This window comes from Dysidea avara, chromosome 8 (genome assembly GCF_963678975.1).
Source record: "Dysidea avara chromosome 8, odDysAvar1.4, whole genome shotgun sequence".
In the NCBI taxonomy this organism is placed as follows: domain Eukaryota; kingdom Metazoa; phylum Porifera; class Demospongiae; order Dictyoceratida; family Dysideidae; genus Dysidea; species Dysidea avara.
Window position 1 is genome coordinate 5,237,945 of NC_089279.1, and position 20,638 is coordinate 5,258,582.

A 20,638-nucleotide genomic window follows, 5' to 3' on the forward strand; every position below is an offset into this window, starting at 1 on the left:
AAAAAGTTCTTTCTGCAAAATGCTAGTTTTGCAAACTGAATCTCGAGCTCGGCTCAAGTACATTATAAACGCGCGCGCTGTTGTATGGCTTGCGGTAAACAATACGTAATATGTATGGCTTCTATGTTCCTACAATGTGTGGTTAAATTCTTAACATTTTAGCGGTAATGGCATTAGAAATGATTAAACTTGTACAGCTTTATGTCAATCGTTTAGTTGACTAACTGTTTCCGCAAACTTCAGCCAGTCTGCAAGGTGCATAATCATTGGAATTAATTTGAATCAGCTACTACTTCCAAACTAAGTCAAGCATGGCCTCCATGGATGCACTCAATGTTATTACCTGCAGTGAAAAGACACCATTTTAATGCCTACCTTGAGTAACAAGCATAGAAATCAAAAATCACAACTCAATGGGTAAAATGCCCTCTAAATTGAAACTGGCACACATAAACATCTCAAAGTTATTTCTTCAATAAGCTCATCAACACAAGACGAGTTATGAAATTTACTTACCATAAACTTCAGCTCCATGGAGACTAGATACAATCCATTCAGAGACACTGGTGTTTTCCATCCTAAAGTGAAACAGAAGGTTTAATAGCATAACATAGGGATGCTTTATGGAGGGTCCTTTGGTGGGGCAGATTCCTTCAAGAGATGATAAGTTGTTGTGAGTGATTTACAACATTTTATCACCTCTCTCTCAACATATTACATCACCAACCCCAGAGGGTATATGACCTACCTAACATAAGCCGTCACACCATCAGCTTCTTTGGCCAATGTACACTGCAACATTGCACTACCATAAGATTCCAGTAGAGAATAAACATCCTACGAGTTATACATGGCAAGATAAGGCCATCATCTCTCTATTCTAACCTTTTTTGTTACAGTTGGTGGCAATTTTTTAATGATAACATCACAATCTTGTGTCTTGTCATCAAATTGTTGCTGGCTGGGGGTTGGAGATGGTGTGATATTGACACCTGGTGACTATATTATCAAAACAAAACAGCTTGAGTAAACTGGACTATGTTAATTATACAAACAATCACCACTGTTTACAATTTGTTAAGCCACAGACCAAATGCAACAATTATAATACAGACTGGATTGCTATACACATTAATATAACAAAGAGAAACACACAACACTCATACTACACTCATACTCACACTACACTCATACTACACTCATACTCACACTACACTCATACTCACACTACACTCATACTCACACTACACTCATACTCACACTACACTCATACTCACACTACACTCATACTCACACTACACACACACACACACTACACACACACACACAACACATTCTACGTTTTATATTAGAGTCCATTTTGTGCCATTGGACAACTAACAGAAAAGAAACTTCGTCAAGTCAAACTCTACACATAGAGACACAACCATACTACACACACAGAGATGTACTATTAATAGTAGGAGGATTTGATATTAAGCGTATCAGAAAACAGTTTATTTTTCCACGTTCTCTTCCCCTCTATGGACGGGTGATTACTGAATGGAGAAGGAATGCGTGGCAATGTTTTGGCGTAAACGAAGCCGTTAGCAACACCCGTATAACCATCAAACCTGTGGCTGACCCATCAATGTGTTGACATTTCTCACACCAGAGTAAAGAGGATTGTTTACTATAGAAGCCGTTGGATTAAATGCATTTCATTCGCAGGGCCTTTCATGCCCGTGTTAGATTGCAAAATACCATTAAGAGGAGACAAACGGGGATGATGGGGTTAATGGGGCATGTTAGCAAACTGCCAGAGTAAAGGTGATCATTTGACATGGGAGTACCCAGGTTAGGTAGATTTTTAATGGCCGCACCGATGTCCCTAAAGTTAACCATCGCCTTCCTTTGAAGATAATTCCAACTCCTTTAATCATTTATTTGAATCTTTAATCTTTCCTGTGATCAATAATTCGGTTGGTTTTAGCCAGAGTTCAATGTAATATGAGCTTGTAGAATTTACAAGATCAAAACCTTATAATATTACAAGAACTCCGCTAACATCAAATGGAAAGGTAAAGATGAAAGAACAAAATCCCTGTATGCCAAGTGACCAATTGATCTACATTACATTGAAGCTCAGTAGAAACAAAAACTATCTTAAATTGAATTAACATCATACGATTTCCATTATTTTTTTAAAGAAAGATCCGTAGAAAGATTCTAAGATAGATGGTTAAACTTATCACAACTGCTTATCATGGTAGGCATAACACATTAAATAATTGCCATCGTCGGGTAATAGGAAAATCATAACATAGTAAATACCAAAGAGCTGTGATGTTGATGCTGTACTTGACTTTGTTGACAAACTCATCACTTCTAACAATATGCCATCTACTTTATTAACTGTTAGCTAAAAAACTAATATTGCTGTACGATGGACAGTAACTGGAACCTTCTTATAAATGACCAGCTATGTATGTACATTAAGTGTAGAGACTTTTAGTAACTGTCCAGCCCTTTTTCAGAGATAAATGTACTGATATATTAGACATACTAAATCTTGCCTGTAATGCAAAGGCTGCTCTAAACATGAAGATGTTGTTTCAGATAATGTTTAACTAGATACACAAATCCACGTATGTTGTACGTAAGTATTCCGGTATAGTATGTTTATCATAACAACATTGTTTGCCATAATAACAACTCAATCCCACTACACAAGCCAACCGAATAACAGATTGGTTAGCTCATTCTAAGATAATTTACAGTGGCCCATAGCAACATATTCAAATGTGTGTATGCTTTTAGAATGACTTAACTAGGTAACAACTGTTTTCCAAGAGGACAAAAAGAATGGTGATTAATTCTGCTATCAAACTGCTCAATAAAATACAGGACATTCTTAATAACTACTGTCACATTAAAATGTGTACAATGCATATACGAGACGGAAATTAAGTGTCCTTGGTTCTGTGCTAACCTGTTACCAAGTTCTTGTGCCAATTGTTCCACCAGTAACAGTAGTTCTGCTAACACGGCTGTTTACCAGAAACCATGTGGTGTACAAAGACTTGATGACGATAGAAACCAGTGGCAATGCAAAAACATCCACAATATGGCATGCCGTATGTTACACACAACCTACGCTACATCTGGACACATACCTTGTAGAAATAATATACACAAGCTCAGGCTGCTAAGGGTAGGTATGGTTGACCAAGAGCTTGCAAGACATGCCTTTGGCAATGGCACTTGGATTGGCAAATGCAGTGTGGGACTTAGCCTGAAAAAATGACTACTAATCCACTAGAAAGCTAAAGATGTTAGGAACAACTGAGCCAGTGAAGTAACTGACATACTTGATACCAACCATTCAGTTTGTGCTAAGTACACCACTCAAACTGTGCATAACAACGCACTATGATTCTGCACATGTATGTTCACCAGATTTAGTGTATTACAAACATCACATTAAATGCTAGTAGTACTTACAAGCTATACAGCTGTGCTGAGTACTGTTTGAACAAGTATAGCACACACGTTATTAAACGTCTACAAGTGTGTAAATTGTGGGTGTTATGTAACATGGTTACCTTCACTCCAGGAAGCCTAGCTTCATTGTTACGCTGTAACCTGCTCCGTAACAAGTCCGCTCGACCCATGCCACGTGTAGGGGGCCGTACTTTACTGCTTCCCGGGCTTCTTGCTGGCATATCAAGTTGCGGCATTGAAACCTTTTCCGCGAGAAGATGCAACCTCCCACGTCCCACCGAGTGATTCACAGGCTGTACCATGGCGATATTCGATTTACTAGATATGTTGACATGTGTATCATAACTCCATTGCCTCCAACGACTTGCCATGGGCTTAACCTACCGCACCAATTAATTAGAATTATTAAATTTGTTTCATGTAGTAATAGTGTACATAAATATACTCAATAATACATAATTAGGTCATGAATAATAACTTACAAAATAAACTGCATAAGAATTCTGTGAAGATGTGTGCATGAATTGTTCTAGTGAGAGAAGATTGTTACTAAACCTTCTCAGCAATGAAAGGGTGTGTGAGTGCCTGATTAATGGTGATCCTTTTGGCAGGATCAAGCATTAGACACTTCTCCAAGAAATCTTTTAGTTGTTGGACCTTACGTAGATGAGCGTCATCTAGTTTTTGTCCTCCGATAAGTAACTTTAGCAGGTCACGAGATGGAGTTATTGTCGACATAGTGGTCATCTTCTCCTACAGAATGAAAGAGTTGATCAACTCACACTGTAAGTGTAATTGATACATCAGCTCATGTAACAGTCTCAAGTAACACAGATCACACAAGTGGAATAAATTGTTTTAAGACTTCTCACCTTCTCAGTAACTTTGTCAACTTCAGTGTAGAGAAAATTGAAATTCTCATCAAAATGTTTGGTATGGAACATGCCTTTACGTGCCATGCGGTGCGGCATTTTCCCCTTCATCTGCATCATGAGCTTCAACATATCATTGTTGGTCTTGCCAGCAAACAGAATTTTGCCAGTGTACAGCTCATAAACAGTACATCCCAGTGACCACATGTCAATGGCTGTATCATACTTGCAACCAATAACTGGAAATTTTAGTAATTATAGTGAACAATAAACAAGGTCAGCACTTACTGATTTCAGGGCTGCGGTAGAACCTGCTGACTAGGTATGGAGTGATTTCATTATCGTTGGTGAAAGAGGCCGACCCAAAGTCACACATCTTCAACATCAGTTTTGAGTCATTCACCTACATCAGTGATGGAGTATAAAAATCACAAGTACACTCTGGCTTTACCAAAATATTGTCGGGCTTGATATCAGAGTGAAGGACACCACATCTTTTCATCAACTTCAGTGCCAGTAATAGTTGTTGTGTGTACGACCTTACGGCCTTGATGTGAAGACCTACATCTTTTCCATACTTCTTCAGCACCTCTCGAAGATTCATACTAAATAGTAAACAAGTTTAAAATTAACAGTACGCTCATAGAATTTCCTACCTGAGAGATTCAAACACAAGGCAGAGATGGTTTTTGTGGAAGAAATTATGATAAAGTCTGACACAGTGAAATTTGTCTTCAGGATCAGCCTCGTTTAACTTGCGGAGTATCTCTAGCTCCTGCAAGCCAGTCTTGTGCCTGTAAATGAACAAAACAAAACAGCCTATCAATGCAGAAAATACAGTGAGTGGAGCTTACATCATTTCATTATTCCGTATGATCTTAATAGCCACCTCCTGGTTGGCCTTCATAGTATCCCTAGCTCTGACAACATTGCTGAAAACTCCATGGCCAGTGTAGCCATACACTATATAGCGTTTATCCAACTGCTCACCAATACGGACACGATAATATCCCTCATGATCATCCCAATTGTCCGTCAGCGCTGGATTCTCGTTGAGATTACTAGATGATATAAGAGCATCTCCAGGAGCCTGGAATAAAAGCAATTCAAATAATACATCAAAGGTATTGAACAATTGAATACATACACTTTCGATGGTTTTAAGTTTCTCAGTGCAAAATGATACAAATTAGTTGTGCAAATTGATACAGCACAGGTAGTGGAAATTGATACTGAATATTTATTATTATTATAAGGTATGCTAACCAGACACTTCTCTCCAAACATGTCAGTGAACATGTCATCGCTGTGACGGACTGCTGCCTTCACTGCTGCTAGTCCACTCTTGGGTTTGTTGGGGGTCGGGTTTGGTGCACCTGTAGAGTGGTTTATGTAGATTACACCACACAGCTCACATGCACACACACACACACACACACACACACAAACTTGTCAGATTGTCCAATGAGATCAATCCCCATTGGAGAATTCCTACTCCAACCCTCATATCCCTCAACCCAACCGGGAGATGATACCCAGAAGGCATATATGCATAGCAACTGGTCTAGGAATACTAGAGGAAATTTGAAGGAAGGTCCAGGACTATAGCTAATGTCCCATATTATTTTGGTTATTGGTGCATGGATTATCAACTCTTCCACAATTAGCACACTGACCACTCACTTGCCATTAGCACAGTTTAGCAACATTGTTTACATACTTTACGGCTTCATACCTTATTTAACACGTTCAGGGATAACTAGGAGTCCGTCATGGGGTGCTTCATTGGTCCTGGAATTTGATCACATCTGAAATAGTGCAATATCCAGAGAGAATAATTATGGGCCTTGGGCAAGAGAACTTCACTGCTGTAGTTACAGCTGGCACTTAACATGCAGTAAAGTGTCAGTAGTACACTCTCTTATAACAACCCATTTCTATTTTTTGGTGAACAATGCAGCCAGGCCTTCCTCATTAACTTTAGACAAGCCACTTTGCTATAGACCAACCAGGACAGAGGACTCCTAGGAGGCTGGATAGGTAAAGGACAATAAATAGGTGAGACCTGTGTCAGAAATCTTAGTCCCAGAAACATTTATGAATGTACAAACGTACAACAAGCAGACAAGAGATCTTACCATTAGCAAGTGGTGGTGGTTTGCTAACATCATTCTGGTCAGATGATGCACTCACTCTTCGTTGCACATCCAATGCTGCTTCATTACCAATGGCATCACTATCTACACTCATTGGACTCTGGGCAGGACTGGGGTCTACACTTGGTTGCTGCAGAGGAGGAGGTGTGGCTAAACTTCTGCTGCAAGGCACGCACAACAGAACACACTGCACAAGTTACTATAATGAACTAACAGGCCTAGATGGCATTTTTACAGCCAATCAAAATGCTCCATCAGCTCAGCGGAAAGCTAATAGGTGATATGATTACAGGAGATCACATGATACAGTAGAATAATGATTTAATAACTTACCACACCCACAACATCATAAGATTAGACCAATCACCACTTACAAAGGACGGTCGCTATGGTAACAGTTTAAATTGTTGGGTTTGCTGTTACGAATGCATCTTATGCTGATAACTATGACAACTACAGGTATCATGTGATGACAGGTACACCCACCTGGCTACTGCCGGTGTATTTCGCGACAATCGCAAGTCTCTTCTGCCTTCGACGCTCCAGCAATGTCTCCTCATCTTCTTCACTCTCCAGTTCATAATCTACAACCCTAATGGACACAATATAAAGTACAACACTGACTAGTGTGAAACCTGGTTAAGTGACCACCTGTACAGATAGAGCTTGAAATATATACATTACCTGGCCAGAACCGTTAGTTCACAGGTAGTTAACTTAACCAGGTTTCACCATTTTATCTCACTCTTCAGAGTCACTGTTGTCTTTCTTGTGGGAACGACGGTCTCTTGTGTTGTCACGACGACCACCGCCCCTGTGCGAATCCCTTCTGTGACGATCACGTGATCTGTTTCTCCTGTTGTGCTCACGTGACCTGCTGCGTCGACCACGATCACGGGATCTGCTTCGGTCGCGAGATCTACTACGCCTGATCCGGTCACGGGATCTGCTCCGTCTGACCTGATCCTGTACCCTGTTTAATCTGGTCCAATCGCGTGATCTGCTACGCCTAACACGATCACGTGATCTACTTCGTCTAATCCGTTCATTAGATCTACTTCTGTGACGATCTGGTGATCTGCTCCTACCTGGTCTTACTCGATCATTAGTTCTATTGGATCGGCGAGGAGATATACTACCTTTAGGTGGTCGAGGTGATCGCCTGTTGGGTGAACGTTTCACTGGTGATTCCTTTCTAATCCGTCTTCTAGGTGATGAGTCTCGTCGTCTGGGTGATGAGTCTCGCCGTTTAGGTGATGACTCTCGTCGTTTAGGTGACGACTCTTGCAGAGAATGCTTCTGTTTTCTATTAGGCTCAGGTGAAGGTTTCCGTGGAGAACGATGTCTGTGTGATTCTCTTTTCGGTGATTTGTCACGTACTGACGATTTATGAGGAGACTCAGCTGGTGAGGAGCCACGCTTTCTTGATTCTTTCTCAACATTAATGTCCATTTCACTGAGGTTAAATATGTCGTCTGCTGTCTCCTTTGCTGGCTTGTCTCCACTTACAGTTTCTTCTACTAGCTTGTCAACTTCAAATAAATCACCATTATCTAGCTTGGGTTTCTTCGGGCTGCTAAGTTGTTCCCCGTTGCTATGGCGGTGCTTATGTTTTTTATGCTTCTTGGCATGTTTCTTGGACTGTTTCTCAGCGTCGTCTTCTTCGCCGTCTGACTGTTGTTTTGCTTTGTGCTTCTTGTGCTTGTGTTTATGTTTGTGTTTACTCTTTGCTTTTTTCTCCTTCGCAGGCGGGCTATTCCTAATAATACACACCAACACGTTGTAAACAAAAATTTTGGATACTAAATTGTAATTATAACTCTTACGTACGTTATTGTTATTGCCGTATTATCTTCTTCTAATATTTCTCCTTCTTCTTCTTCATCATCCGTAGAATAGTGAACTAGTGCCACCTCTGTCGCCATGTCCGGAAGAATCACGTGGATATTTGTACGAAATTTCGCACTCGAATTTTCGCCAAGTCACACTTCCTCAGTCATACGTTCTTCTATTGTGCGTATTGTTAGTTACGAGATTAAGGGAGAGGTTTACCTAACAGTGGGGTGGTATTTTAGTGAATACTGTAGAGAAGGCGAGGCTGTAACGCTACATCACGTGCTAGAAATACCTGGAAATGGATGACCCCATTACAGACGTCGTGGTGGTGACGAATACCAGTGATTGTCCGCATGACTACACAGTGGTGAATATGTATATCGTCATGTCATGTATTACAACTAACCGTTGTTGAAAAAAACAATTAATTTTGCTAAAGAAATTTTGAGTTTATCACCTTTAATATGAGGACAACTTTCGTTTATTATTCAAAAAGCTGCTGCTTGTGCTGTTCTGTGTGTAGGACAGGATGTCATCATGTCTAAACTAGGTTTAAAGTTCAGGAAGTTGTTGAAATGAATTTAAGTGGGCTGGTCTAATGTCAATAGGAATTAGAAGATTTATAGATGTGCATGTTTATAGGCCACATGAAGTTATTTGTTACTCATCATGGCAACACAACCAGGAAGAAATAACTGTAACCAGTTCACATGGCTCAGAATTCAACTTTCCTATCATGATGTAGGATGTGGCACTCTATAAAATCACACGCACACATAAGATGTCATTTTGTGAGGAAAAGATGCTGTATAGCTGGAAATGTTTGAGGGACAATTCTTACTAATTTCGTGAGCATGGTAGCTTTGTGAAGATATAATTGTGAAATGTTTTAGGTTTATACGTGTGGCTATCATCTTACCAAAACCATTTTCTAGGCTTTCGTGAGTTTAAATGTGAAAGTTTCGTCCCTTAGCTATATGGTGTGCGTGTGCTGTATGCTAGGAAAATATGCTAATATAAGTACTGAAAGATAAGAGTATTGTTGTGATGAAGTAAGTTACTAGGTAAAAATGCACTGTTTTGAGGGGGAAATTAGTGCAAAACCATTGAGCATTCTATTGCAAAAACCGTCCTTAGCAGAATAACTTGCCATAGCACCAGTATGCATTGTCACATTGTGAAATCATGAAGCTGTAGCAACTTTTGCAAGACTACACCCAAGATCGCACATGATCTATAGCTAGCTACTAGCATTAAAAGTTGCTTAGTGGCTGCACCAATGATTAACTTGGTGTGGTAATAAAATATGATGCAAGCGGAGATGTGAAACAAATATTTAGTTTATGTAGTGTAACAGAATTGGGTGTATGTTGTGTTCACCCTATGGTATGTTGTGTTCACCCTATGGTATGTTGTGTTCACCCTATGGTATGATACTGTGTTTTATTGTAATTGATCAACTTTTCCACCCCATAGAGATTGCCTCTAATAAAGACCACCTTATTATAGCATAGTTATGACTGTTAATAGGAATTGGAAATGGTGTCACATACCCAGTGTACTACCTGTACAATTGACGTAACTGGTTGGATACGAAGCAGTTTCGCTTGTTACTGCTTGAAAAGACTAACATTTCTTACTGTAGACTATTACTGTAGGTTTTGTATGATATGAAAGTTCTCTAAGATTCAGTGATAGCTATGGTGGAAGCCACTGAGTGGCTTTTCCCACATAAGAAACTCGTCATATCATGCGGTTTGAGTATCACTTTTACACCAAGGTGCATTTCTGTACCTGTAGCCTCTGTACACACCTTCCGGTATCGATCAACAATACATAACTTGTTAGAACCCCTTTGGCCATTAGGATTTAACAGAACGGTTTTAAAGTCACACCCCTAGTTCAAATACTGTGCTGTTCCAGCTTTTTTCATTGTTGTTATATTGTCATGTTTCTGTTCTTGTAACTAAGCACAGTTGTTGTCTAGCAAAACTATTTACCTTAATCTAATGCTTAAGCAGTTAAACAAAGCTAATCAGTTGGTGGCACACTTCGCTCACAGGCTCTTATTCCTCTCACAAAACCTCCAGTACTTCATCAATAAACTTGGTATGCGGTACAACCACATGTATATTTGAAACATGGCTGTTTCTGGCACATGATGCCATTTCCAATCTCTATTAATAGTTGTATATTTATAATTATAGTGACCATGTCAAGTAGGCCCCGAGGTAACTTCATGACCTCATTAATCAGACCACCTCATTATAGTGGCCATGTCAAGTGTAAGTCCCAAACATAGCTTAGAAGGTACTGTATTATTCAAGCCATATTGCAGCCCTGTTAATATGGTTTCATAATATTATGTTCTCTTGTTAGATTTCCACTACTCCTTGCGGCTACTCTGCAAATGTCTGGGAAAAGGTGTTTGGAGGTAGAGCTGGTGAGAGATTTATTTGCTTCACTAAGACTGGTGGAAAGGCAAGTTACTAGAAGCTGTGGTGTTTACAATGTAACCAGTATTGAATAACATTAATCATATTGTTAAGTGTTGCTTTCTAATGTAAACCTTACTTAGTGTATGGCTATACCTCCTTAATGAGACCTCCACTTTATAGCGACCATGTCAAGTAGGTTCCAAACATAACTAAGGTGTACTTCACGACCTCATTAATATGACCACCTCATTATAGTGACCATGTCAAGTAGGTCACAAACAAAGGTAAGGTGTGTACTTCATGATATCATTAATAAGGCTACATCATATTGAGGCCACGTTTGGTCCCTCAGTAGCTCCTTTATTTGTGACATTTCAGACCATTACAATAGATATCATATTCAGTTTCACTACCATAATATGTCACATGGTGATGATATGTTGTTCAATGACATCTTACAGCTTGACTCAGTGATAGAAGATATGATAATTCCTCCGCCATCCCAGAAGTACCTACGCAAGGGTTACCGAGCAATCACAGAGACTCCTGATGGTATGCTGAGGTCATGTGATCTTAATATTGATCATGTGATGTAGGTGAGGAGCCATTGCGACACAAACAGCTAGTACTGAAGCGTAGCAATAGGAGTGAATGTACTGAGGCTATTGTGGATATCGTCGTGTATCGTAGCAAGGATACACCAGCTCACAACTTCAGAAAACTAGCGTGGGTGCCAACAAGTTGATGTTTATGTGTCCTATGTGTTATGACTTTCAGTTATCATGTTTTTATCACTTCTGGTTCATTTTGAAATGCTTTTGGTTTCATTTAATGATGTGTTTATCCAAGAGAACTTTTTGTAGTGTAGAATGTGGGGTCTGTAGTGTGTGCGTGTGTGTGTACATTCATGAACTTTACTTAGTCAACCTGGTAACTAGGGAACTGGTAACTAGGGAAGTAAATTCCCAACTGTGCATGTGTCTGACATCTTGGGATGCTTTTTCTGTCAGTTATGTGTGGACCGGCCAAAATTTCGTGGCCTTAATGGCTACTTTTGACAGGTGGATTAATGTAGAGATGTCCCATTTGTTAGCTGGCCCTTATAGAGAGGTGGCCTTTCTATGCAGGTGGCCACTAAGATAGGTTCCACTGTAATTTAATGTTCTAATTGCATATATTCCAAACGATGTGAATACATTATTTTGTTCACTTGGTTTATGGTAATAATAGCAAAACATACTTCAATTTATTGCTAGGGGCTTTTATAGCTGTTTGGTATTTAATACTCCCCTCTAATATTTGTTTCAACTCCATCAATGTACTATGTATACAGTGTAGAGTCATGTTGTGTAGTATGATTGTAATTTTATCTATAAATGTGACCTTTTAGGAAGGTGAATGACCTTTACGTCTGTGTCCGTTCAGCTAAGATCACCCCCAAACCAACAGCAGCTACTACTACATCAACACGACAGCCAGCAAATATTCCAGCACAGAAGCCAGCAAATATTCCAGCACAGAAGCCAGTGAATATTCCAGCTCAGCCACCAGTAAATGTTCCAGTACAAAAGCCAGTTCCAGTGGAAGAGAACATTCAAGTGCAGCATCAGTCAGTAGAAGAGTCTGGACAAAACATGACCGACATGTTGGACAGAATGGACCTCAATCAACGCTTACCCAAAAGCTCAACTCAGCCTACCACCTACAACAACCCATCATACTCTCAGGGTAGTGCCCCTTCAGTGCCTGCCACTAGTAACACAACTTCATATTCCATGCCAGCAGCAACTAACTATGCCAACTCTACTACAGCAGAGTCAAGCAGTTATCCAACTTCATACTCCAGTGTGGCTACTTCATATTCCACTGGCAGCACACAACAAACAAACACTTATTCTAGTTCAGGATACACATACTCTGATCCAAATGCTGGGTACTCAACTACCAACCCACAAAGCTACCCAAGTTCAGGATCTGCATACTCCAATCCAAGTACTGGGTACTCAACTGCCAACACACAAAGCTATTCAGGATCTACAAACTCCAATCCAAGTACTGGGTACTCTACTACCAACACACAAAGCTATTCAGGATCTGCATACCCCAATCCAAGTACTGGGTACTCAACTACCAACACACAAAGCTATTCAGGATCTGCATACTCCAATCCAAGTACTGCGTACTCAACTGCCAACACACAAAGCTATTCAGGATCTACATACTCCAATCCAAGCGCTCCATACTCTGGATACTCACAAGGAAGCACCACATATCCACAATCAGGATCATTCTCTACTCATCCAAGTGCTCCATATTCCAACCCAACACAATCAGGATCATTCTCTACTCATCCAAGTGCTCCATATTCCAACCCAACACAATCAGGATCATTCTCTACTCATCCAAGTGCTCCTTATTCTAACCCAACTAATTCATATGCAAATGCATCCTATTCTAATGCATCATATTCTGGCTCCAGTACTTCATACTCAGCAAATCCTTATTCCAATTCAGGAAACCCATACTCAGGAGCTTCATACTCCAATCCACAGTATAGTGGATACCCAGCACAACCAGGTCAACAATATCAAGCAGCAGGGAATTACCCAACTCAAAACTATTACCAGCCACCCACTGGCTCATATGGCGGAGCCAATCAACCAACGTATCCCCCTACAACTACAAAGAAACATTTTGGTGGTGATATAGGCTTTTAACTGTTGCACACATTAGTCAATAGTTCTGCTACATGTTTCTTGTTTGCCTTGTAATGTTTGGTTTGCATTAATTGGAAATGTTGCAACAATGAGTCAAATTTGAGGGTGGGTGGTATCGGTCGTTCAGCAACAGTCAATGACCTGGTGGTACATAACATAAGTATAGTGGGCAATAAATGAGATTACCTTGATGGCTGGGTTGCCAGTAGGGTAGGTATACAACTCAGACGATGTTGAAGAGTAGAAAATGCAGAACTCTGCGGTAACAACATCAGTAGTCCATATAGACTCCTCACAAGCTGCGAATGACTGTGAGGATCCAGTAATTGAAGCCGTAGAACTAACATATGCACATACATGTACACAATGGTTACCATAGTAATAGCTTACAAGTAAAAATTGGGGACTCCAGTAATTGTACTAGCTTGTCAACTTCCTGGAGAAAACCAGATGTGATTTCTATGTTGCCACTAGCAGTATCGTCAAGGAAACAATATAAAAGTATAATAATGTTACAAGGAAAGATACAAATAATCTATCAACTGAGAGGCGTGGTCATAATTCTGTGACAGTAGACACAGTGCCACAGTAGCTACTGGATTATGGCACCAACAATGATAGAGTGATGAAAACAGCTCCCAGGATTCCTTCATGAAAAACAGTATACAAAATTAAACATATCACCTGTAACACCCCATACTGAAAGGGGCACAAAGCCAAGTACTTAATTACACACACTCCAAAGTACACTGTAATGTTTAAGTACGTAGGAAATGGTAGTTATCAGATTGATACTTAAAAGATCGGGATACTCTAATAGAACAGTCAACCACTCTTGTAGGAATGGTCACATTTCATGTATCTTTATAAAGTAGCGACTTGAGTTATTTTCAACAATCAACATCACAGTGAAAATAGCATAAAATTACCATCTCAGAGCATACATGAAGTATTCCTGGTGGGGGTCATGCCCACAGACCCAATAGAATATGCATACATGTCCATTGTATTCAAATTTCACTGCATGTGCCAACTTTCAATATCAAATTTCCCCACTCTTATTGGCATGCTCCTCTACCCCTGCTGAAGTACACAAACTAGTACCCATATACTTAGCTCCCAGCCTTAAACTACATATAATCCATGCCAGAGAAAAGTATAGTAGTATATAAGCCCTAGTACTGATGTACTTGGCCCTATGTCTACCCTCTTACAGTAGTGGCAAGGTCTCTTAGTTCCAGTCGAAGGTCTAGTAATTCCTTAGCAGTAAACAATATCATATTCAATGCCTGCACCATCAACGAGGCAAATTCAAAATTTTCTTCTTCCAATAATATTCCTGCCATGGTGATATAAACCTGGTGGGCATCTAATAGAACACAGAGCTGCCTGTAAACAAATGCATGCGAATAGTAGTAGTTACTATGGTAACAGGTCAACCTGATGATGAAGGACCCCCTGGTCTCTAAGAGGCGACGATTGGTGTGGAACAAATTCAGCAGCTGCATTAGAAACTGGCGAAAATATGGTGTCAACTTGCTATTGTCGTCAATGACATGTACTTGTGATGTGGAGAACATTTTCACCACAGTGAGATCAAGTGTTACCACCTATAAATAATGCACCACAATTTTAAATAGAACACATATCAAGAAGTTTGTGGACATTTGCTATACTTTTGTTCATGGCAAAAATGCCAGCTGGAACAGGCATGTCCAATACATTTCGATTGAAAAACCATTAAAAATTAAATTAATTATCGTGTACCGCCTACCTCGAGTCTGTTTAGTAACTTTCCAAATTTGATAGGTGTAGAGCAACTCTCTGCGAGTAAAATGATGCCCAATTCATGGAAATTTTGGCATGTCAAAATAGCCTAAACCGACCGGGTGTAGCATATTTCCCCCGTACATTTTGTATTGGGCATTTTGGGGTCATGCAATAAAAGGCGTAATAACCCGTGACACACGATAGATACCTCAGATTCCAAACCAGATTTGGAAAGAGCAATGAATAGCAATTATGATGAGCTATAGCAGAAGGAAATCAGAGGAAATTTAAGCTTGTCATTTTAAGGTTGAAATCACTTACTTTTTCTATGGCGAATTGAATGGCAGATATTTGGAAAGGAACGCTCTGAGCTATTTCAATGTCTTGACAGCTTCACTACATTAGTGTTACAATGAAACAAAAGCACTGTGAATTAGTTCTGCAGGTTAGTTTGTGAAAATTAGTGTTCCGTGATTAAGCAAAATAATGTCCGTGCCATGTAGCAAACTTCTTCATATGAATGTTTGAATGATTCCATGTGACAAGGTAACTAAAATGCTCCCATACAATTCTATTCAGCAAAACAGAACTAAAATTGGGAACTGTCCTGGTTTATGTACTAAGGGGATACTTTGAGATCTTGGCTAGTTAAGTCTTTCGGTGTCCGTCCTATTATCCTATTACAGCCCAATGTGAGAGTTGAAATGGGGGGGGGAGGAGGGTAATTTGCATCTACAAATACTGTATCCCTCAGAAAACAAGCAAGCAAGCAAACAAACAAACAAAAATTTGCAGTACAAACCTTATCAGAATTATCTGACAGTAGATTCATCAACGATGGAAACAACTGGTTTACTAGTAGATAAGTACGTCTCGGTAATTGCTGATGTAGCCAAAGCAGCCAATGGAGTGCCTCCATTCGTGTACCCTGTGCTTGTAAGGCTTCTGTCCTAACAGCCTGAGACTTGTGTTCCATATGTTTCATCAACACCTCTAAAACTGAGACCAGGTTAAGAGGAGAAGTGTCCACAATCGTATCTTCTCCATCCTTTTTCTCTTGAGCATTATTGTCTTCAGCTCTCTCCTTTTTTGGTAACGTACTCTTAAGAGAGATTTCACTATCTGGAGCAATGTCATTGTCAGGGGTGATGAGTAGCTTCAACAACTGGTTGACCTCCATGGCAACATTCTTGACTGCTCTTTTGTCTGCCTCATAAGAGAGACATGGTAGAATTGCTGATAGTATGTTAGCAGTGAATGGTAACATTGGGGGCCCTGCCATCTCCAGAAAGGTCTTCATCCACTCCAAAGCAGTTAACTGTATAATTTGCCCTAATAGAATAAACAGTAGTGTATTTGTGTATCTCCAGGGAACTATGAAAAAGTAACTTGAAATATTTAAAAGTGTAGTCAAACCTTGAGACAGAGAAATCACTGAAAACTTTTGGGGCTCAAGACACAAAAATGTTTGCTACAGTGCAAGGGTAGAGAAAACTGGTGTTTAGATTTAATCAAACAAATCATCCACCTGTTTTCAAATTTTTGTGACTACTCCATTAGAGTATCTCGGCTTTTAAAACATTAGGGTGAGGAGGGGGCGGCCCCTACCTTCTGCCACCTCTGAAGCGTAACTCTGGTACTAGAGGAGGCTGATCATATGGCATAACCCTTTGACATAACATCTGCTTACTGATGCCAGAAGTCCATTCCATATAATACACAATACAGTTAGTTGGGAAAGGCTAGTGAAGCTGACACACATAGTATGGATGGGTTTAATATAGATAATAATTTGTGACCAGCCTCATATCCTATACATACAGTCATCATGCACAAAAGCAAAAATTATTTATACTTATAAAGCATTGGCCACTAACTCTTTACAAGGGAGCTCTTTCATAAAGTGGAGCACTATTGCTCTCTATTTGTGACAAGTGACGTTAATTTCACGGATTTTATAATGTTTGCGATCCTCAAAATTCAGGTAAGTATTTTCTCTTACGTTCATCTCTAGCATGTATCACGATCACGTTTGTCATGTCTTGGAATCTGACATCTTTGATTGTCTCTGCTTTGATCTCTTTCAGAAATTCTCCCAGACAAGCCTCTGCCCTGAGGTGACAATTATCAACAAAACTATTAATACTGTTAGCTCACATTTTGCTAATCTCTTTATTGGCATCTCCCAAAATTGTGATCAATCCATCCAGAAACTCTGGCAGGTGTACGTACATGTGTATGTCCGGGATTTGGTCCAGTAGCATCACCTGGGGGTTGACATGGTAACAGATATATAAAAATGGTGACTTATAGAGATGTAGCTGACAAGACAACCAGCAGCCAGCAAACAGAACACTGCTGGAGTTTCTTCAAGTTTCCAGGGTCCTCCAATGTCTGATTAGACATTACAAAGTTTACAATAGACAGTTTTTAATCAGATTAGTTGGAAGCCAGATTATGTAGCTACTAATATAACATTCAAGGACAAAAATAAACATGAAAACTTTCTTATCACCAAAACTACAAAGGCTTTGATCTCAAGCCCCAAGCATTAATTCTTACGAGTCAATTTCAAAGGCTAAGTAACTAGTCAGCCCTGGTCTTCCTGTATGCTTTATTAGGAGGTTCCAGTGCTACCCACAAAATAGAATTATTATCGAAGGTCCTAAACACAATTGTGACCCACCGAGTGAAAACCTGACTTGTTTGCATGTTCCTTCATTTTTCTGTTATCCAAAGAAAAGACCAATGGGCTGTTAAAGTTTCAGTCTTATCTGGTAAGTGCTTTCGGAGTTCTAGCAACAGACAACAAGAAGGGCAAAACAATCGATTTTTACAGTGCCTATATGGAAAAAACTACAGGTACTCGTTTAATTGATCATACATGTCTCGAGTGCAACAGACTACAGAGTTGGCACTTGTGTCATTCTATTCAACATGAACTGGGGCATTCATCATAGTATATTTTATTTTGGCTTATAATATACCCGTGATCATACAAGAAGGCTGTTCAAGCTTAGAAATGGCGACAATAAAGTTACGTTTTACTGCAAGGTAAACAAACCCACATAACTCATGTTTGCTTCATGGTACAGAAATAAAATATTTTTACTCTCCATGAAGAGGCGAATCCATTGATATATTATATAGTTATACAACGGCCACGAGTGCTCTGCCTGATATAAACGCACGAGCCTGAGGGCCGTCAGGCCCAAAGGCAAGTGCATTTATACAGGCAAAGCACGAGTGCACGTTGTATAACTGTTATGTACCACTCACCTAATAGGTGGGGAGAGTCTCACAAGACAGCTGTAACACTTATAAAGGCCAGGTTTCTAACATTAATTGTGGGTAACCAAGCCGGACGTTGCGATGACGTTCCCTCTGCAGTACTGCAGCCACCTGAGATATTGAAAGCTAGTACACTATGGGTTATATCACTAACCTGCATTCACTCTCATCATGTAGTGCTCAGCATGCCAGCGTGATCGCTCAATCGCCATATAGACTAAGCGCCAGACTAAGCGCCAGACTAAACGCCATAGTGATTCTCTCGAGCGAAAAAAAAAAGTAGCTAAATAGACTGTTTAAGTAAACAAAACCTAACTACTAAACGATACTAGTCTAATTCTTACTATTCACACTGGCTAAACTCGAATCTGGTGGCATGACAAAAACTGGTTACTACAATCGAATGTAAAGGTGAGTATTATTTAGAATATATTAGTTTTATTGAGTCATTGTCGAAGTGGACTACAGTTTAATCTGGGCTAAGATGGCACCAGACTAGTAAAGTGTATAAGTACGTTTATATATATGTAGACTAGAGTAGTGGTCACCGCGTTGGCTTTTTCGATCGCCATTGGCTGCTTGTAAACATTATACGTATTGGTGACGTTATGGCCCACAATCGACCTTTACATGTCAGGCTATAAAAGTATTCTAGTGATCTGTGAAGTGTCTTTCCACCTATTAGATGAGGTGTCATAGTGGTCTTGGCCACCGGAACTTGTGCTATGCTGCATGAAACCGCAGCCAGTGCAATATCTGTATATTGCACTGCGGTCAGTGCATTATAACTTATAATGCACTCGTTGCAGTCTACAAAACCACAACCAGTGCGTTATAATGCACTCGCTGTGGTCTGCAGCAGTGCAATATACAAATTATGGCACTGGCGGTGCCTTTGAACTTCCCACGCAGAGTGGTACATTAGATGTTTCAATTCATGCCTTTCTTCACTGTTTACTGAAGTGATTAAAATGTACGTAATTTTTTTTTATGCAGCACGCATTTTTTACCCCATGTATCCAATGGCATTTATCTAAAAAACAGAATTATGCAAACAAGTTGGGGTTTTCGCTCAGCGGGTCACATTTATGTACTTCATGACCTCATTAATAAGACAATACTATTTTGGTGGCCCTATTAACAAGGTTTCAAGACACAACAGATAACATAACACTACTCACCCACGACACAACAAACTGACGGACATAATGATTGAGAGAGTAAATGTGCGTGCGGATCAACGGAATGAACAAGTCTAGATCAAAATGAGGACTCTCCGTTACAATATCCTGTTAGGAAGAAACAAATGTGACCCCAAACTCCATCCTAACACTATACTAACTTTCACTAATTTATCCAACATCTCAGCTCCATATCGCACATTTGAGTCGTTGTCCGCAATCAACTTTGGAATGGGAATAGAGTATGATAATGGAGACACACAATAATTTATGTACTCACTCTTGACAACCCGTCAAAGGTGGGATTGAAAAATACAAGAGATGACGAACGTGATATCTTTACTGTATTGTAGAGACTTTCACAAGCAGAGTATCGTACCCTTGGGTCCTGGTCTTGAAAACATGCCAGTATGGGTGGCACCAGTTCCGGCAAGTGCATACCAATACAAGCCTAATATAGCATTAAAAATAGAACACACACAATGTGATAATTGCCAACCTTCCCCAGAGCTATGGCGGTGGCTGCTAGACCCATTAGACCTCCTTTACGGCTGTTTGGGTTGGTGGATAGTGTAAACTCTTTTTGTAAGATGATGATAACTTCCTTGATGTCACCAAATTCATTTTTCTCTACTTTCTCCCTAACCAGCCTGCATAAATATTACATCACGTGACACAAAGCTGTGGCGTGGTCACAAAAATATCACACCCGTAGGTATATGCATCGCATACCTCTCGATATCTAGTGCAGCGGATTTTCGCTTTTCACTCAGCCTGTCGCTCAGTCCCTTTATGACTGGCGGCGTGAGTAGTTCTGTCATCGCCTTACCACTACACGTAACCTTTAGCAAACTGGTGTTTCCCCCACTATAATAAATTCAGGCGCCTAAATTA

General features: G+C 40.0%; 3 protein-coding genes across 3 annotated transcripts; 1 reads left to right on the top strand and 2 right to left on the bottom strand.

Moving 5' to 3' along the window:
* Positions 1 to 137: 137 nt before the first annotated feature.
* LOC136263106 (serine/threonine-protein kinase PRP4 homolog) lies at positions 138 to 8,501 on the bottom strand. Its single transcript, XM_066057592.1, has 15 exons — positions 8,342 to 8,501; positions 7,257 to 8,270; positions 6,998 to 7,103; positions 6,494 to 6,641; positions 5,622 to 5,731; positions 5,210 to 5,445; positions 5,012 to 5,149; positions 4,807 to 4,960; positions 4,644 to 4,758; positions 4,356 to 4,594; positions 3,585 to 4,236; positions 886 to 999; positions 749 to 837; positions 517 to 578; positions 138 to 343 (listed from the first exon to the last, which is right to left on the bottom strand). The coding sequence occupies exons 1-11, from the start codon at positions 8,434 to 8,436 to the stop codon at positions 4,033 to 4,035; spliced, it is 2,559 nt and encodes an 852-aa protein (XP_065913664.1). The 5' UTR covers positions 8,437 to 8,501; the 3' UTR covers positions 138 to 343; positions 517 to 578; positions 749 to 837; positions 886 to 999; positions 3,585 to 4,032.
* LOC136263108 (uncharacterized) lies at positions 8,428 to 13,591 on the top strand. The gene is made up of 5 exons (XM_066057594.1): positions 8,428 to 8,714; positions 10,727 to 10,828; positions 11,247 to 11,337; positions 11,382 to 11,511; positions 12,176 to 13,591. Exons 1-5 carry the CDS (start codon positions 8,646 to 8,648, stop codon positions 13,500 to 13,502), a joined length of 1,719 nt encoding a protein of 572 aa, XP_065913666.1. The 5' UTR covers positions 8,428 to 8,645; the 3' UTR covers positions 13,503 to 13,591.
* LOC136263107 (protein VAC14 homolog) lies at positions 13,478 to 20,636 on the bottom strand. Its single transcript, XM_066057593.1, has 14 exons — positions 20,477 to 20,636; positions 20,244 to 20,394; positions 20,025 to 20,195; positions 19,906 to 19,968; positions 19,745 to 19,852; positions 17,430 to 17,539; positions 17,275 to 17,384; positions 16,075 to 16,604; positions 14,943 to 15,112; positions 14,717 to 14,891; positions 14,031 to 14,149; positions 13,893 to 13,972; positions 13,689 to 13,842; positions 13,478 to 13,643 (listed from the first exon to the last, which is right to left on the bottom strand). The coding sequence occupies exons 1-14, from the start codon at positions 20,563 to 20,565 to the stop codon at positions 13,499 to 13,501; spliced, it is 2,175 nt and encodes a 724-aa protein (XP_065913665.1). The 5' UTR covers positions 20,566 to 20,636; the 3' UTR covers positions 13,478 to 13,498.
* Between the last annotated feature and the right edge of the window lie 2 nt (positions 20,637 to 20,638).

Coding starts and splice junctions, on each gene's coding strand:
- LOC136263106 (XM_066057592.1), bottom strand. CDS start 8,436: ATGGCGACAGAGGTGGCACTAGTTCACTATTCTACGGATGATGAAGAA. Junction 5,446..5,621: donor TGTTTGGAGAGAAGTGTCTG/GTTAGCATACCT, acceptor CTTTTATTCCAG/GCTCCTGGAGATGCTCTTAT. Junction 4,595..4,643: donor CTACCGCAGCCCTGAAATCA/GTAAGTGCTGAC, acceptor TAAAATTTCCAG/TTATTGGTTGCAAGTATGAT.
- LOC136263108 (XM_066057594.1), top strand. CDS start 8,646: ATGGATGACCCCATTACAGACGTCGTGGTGGTGACGAATACCAGTGAT. Junction 11,338..11,381: donor AATCACAGAGACTCCTGATG/GTATGCTGAGGT, acceptor CATGTGATGTAG/GTGAGGAGCCATTGCGACAC. Junction 11,512..12,175: donor CACAACTTCAGAAAACTAGC/GTGGGTGCCAAC, acceptor GTGACCTTTTAG/GAAGGTGAATGACCTTTACG.
- LOC136263107 (XM_066057593.1), bottom strand. CDS start 20,565: ATGACAGAACTACTCACGCCGCCAGTCATAAAGGGACTGAGCGACAGG. Junction 13,843..13,892: donor GGAGTCCCCAATTTTTACTT/GTAAGCTATTAC, acceptor TGCATATGTTAG/TTCTACGGCTTCAATTACTG. Junction 13,644..13,688: donor CTGGCAACCCAGCCATCAAG/GTAATCTCATTT, acceptor ATGTACCACCAG/GTCATTGACTGTTGCTGAAC.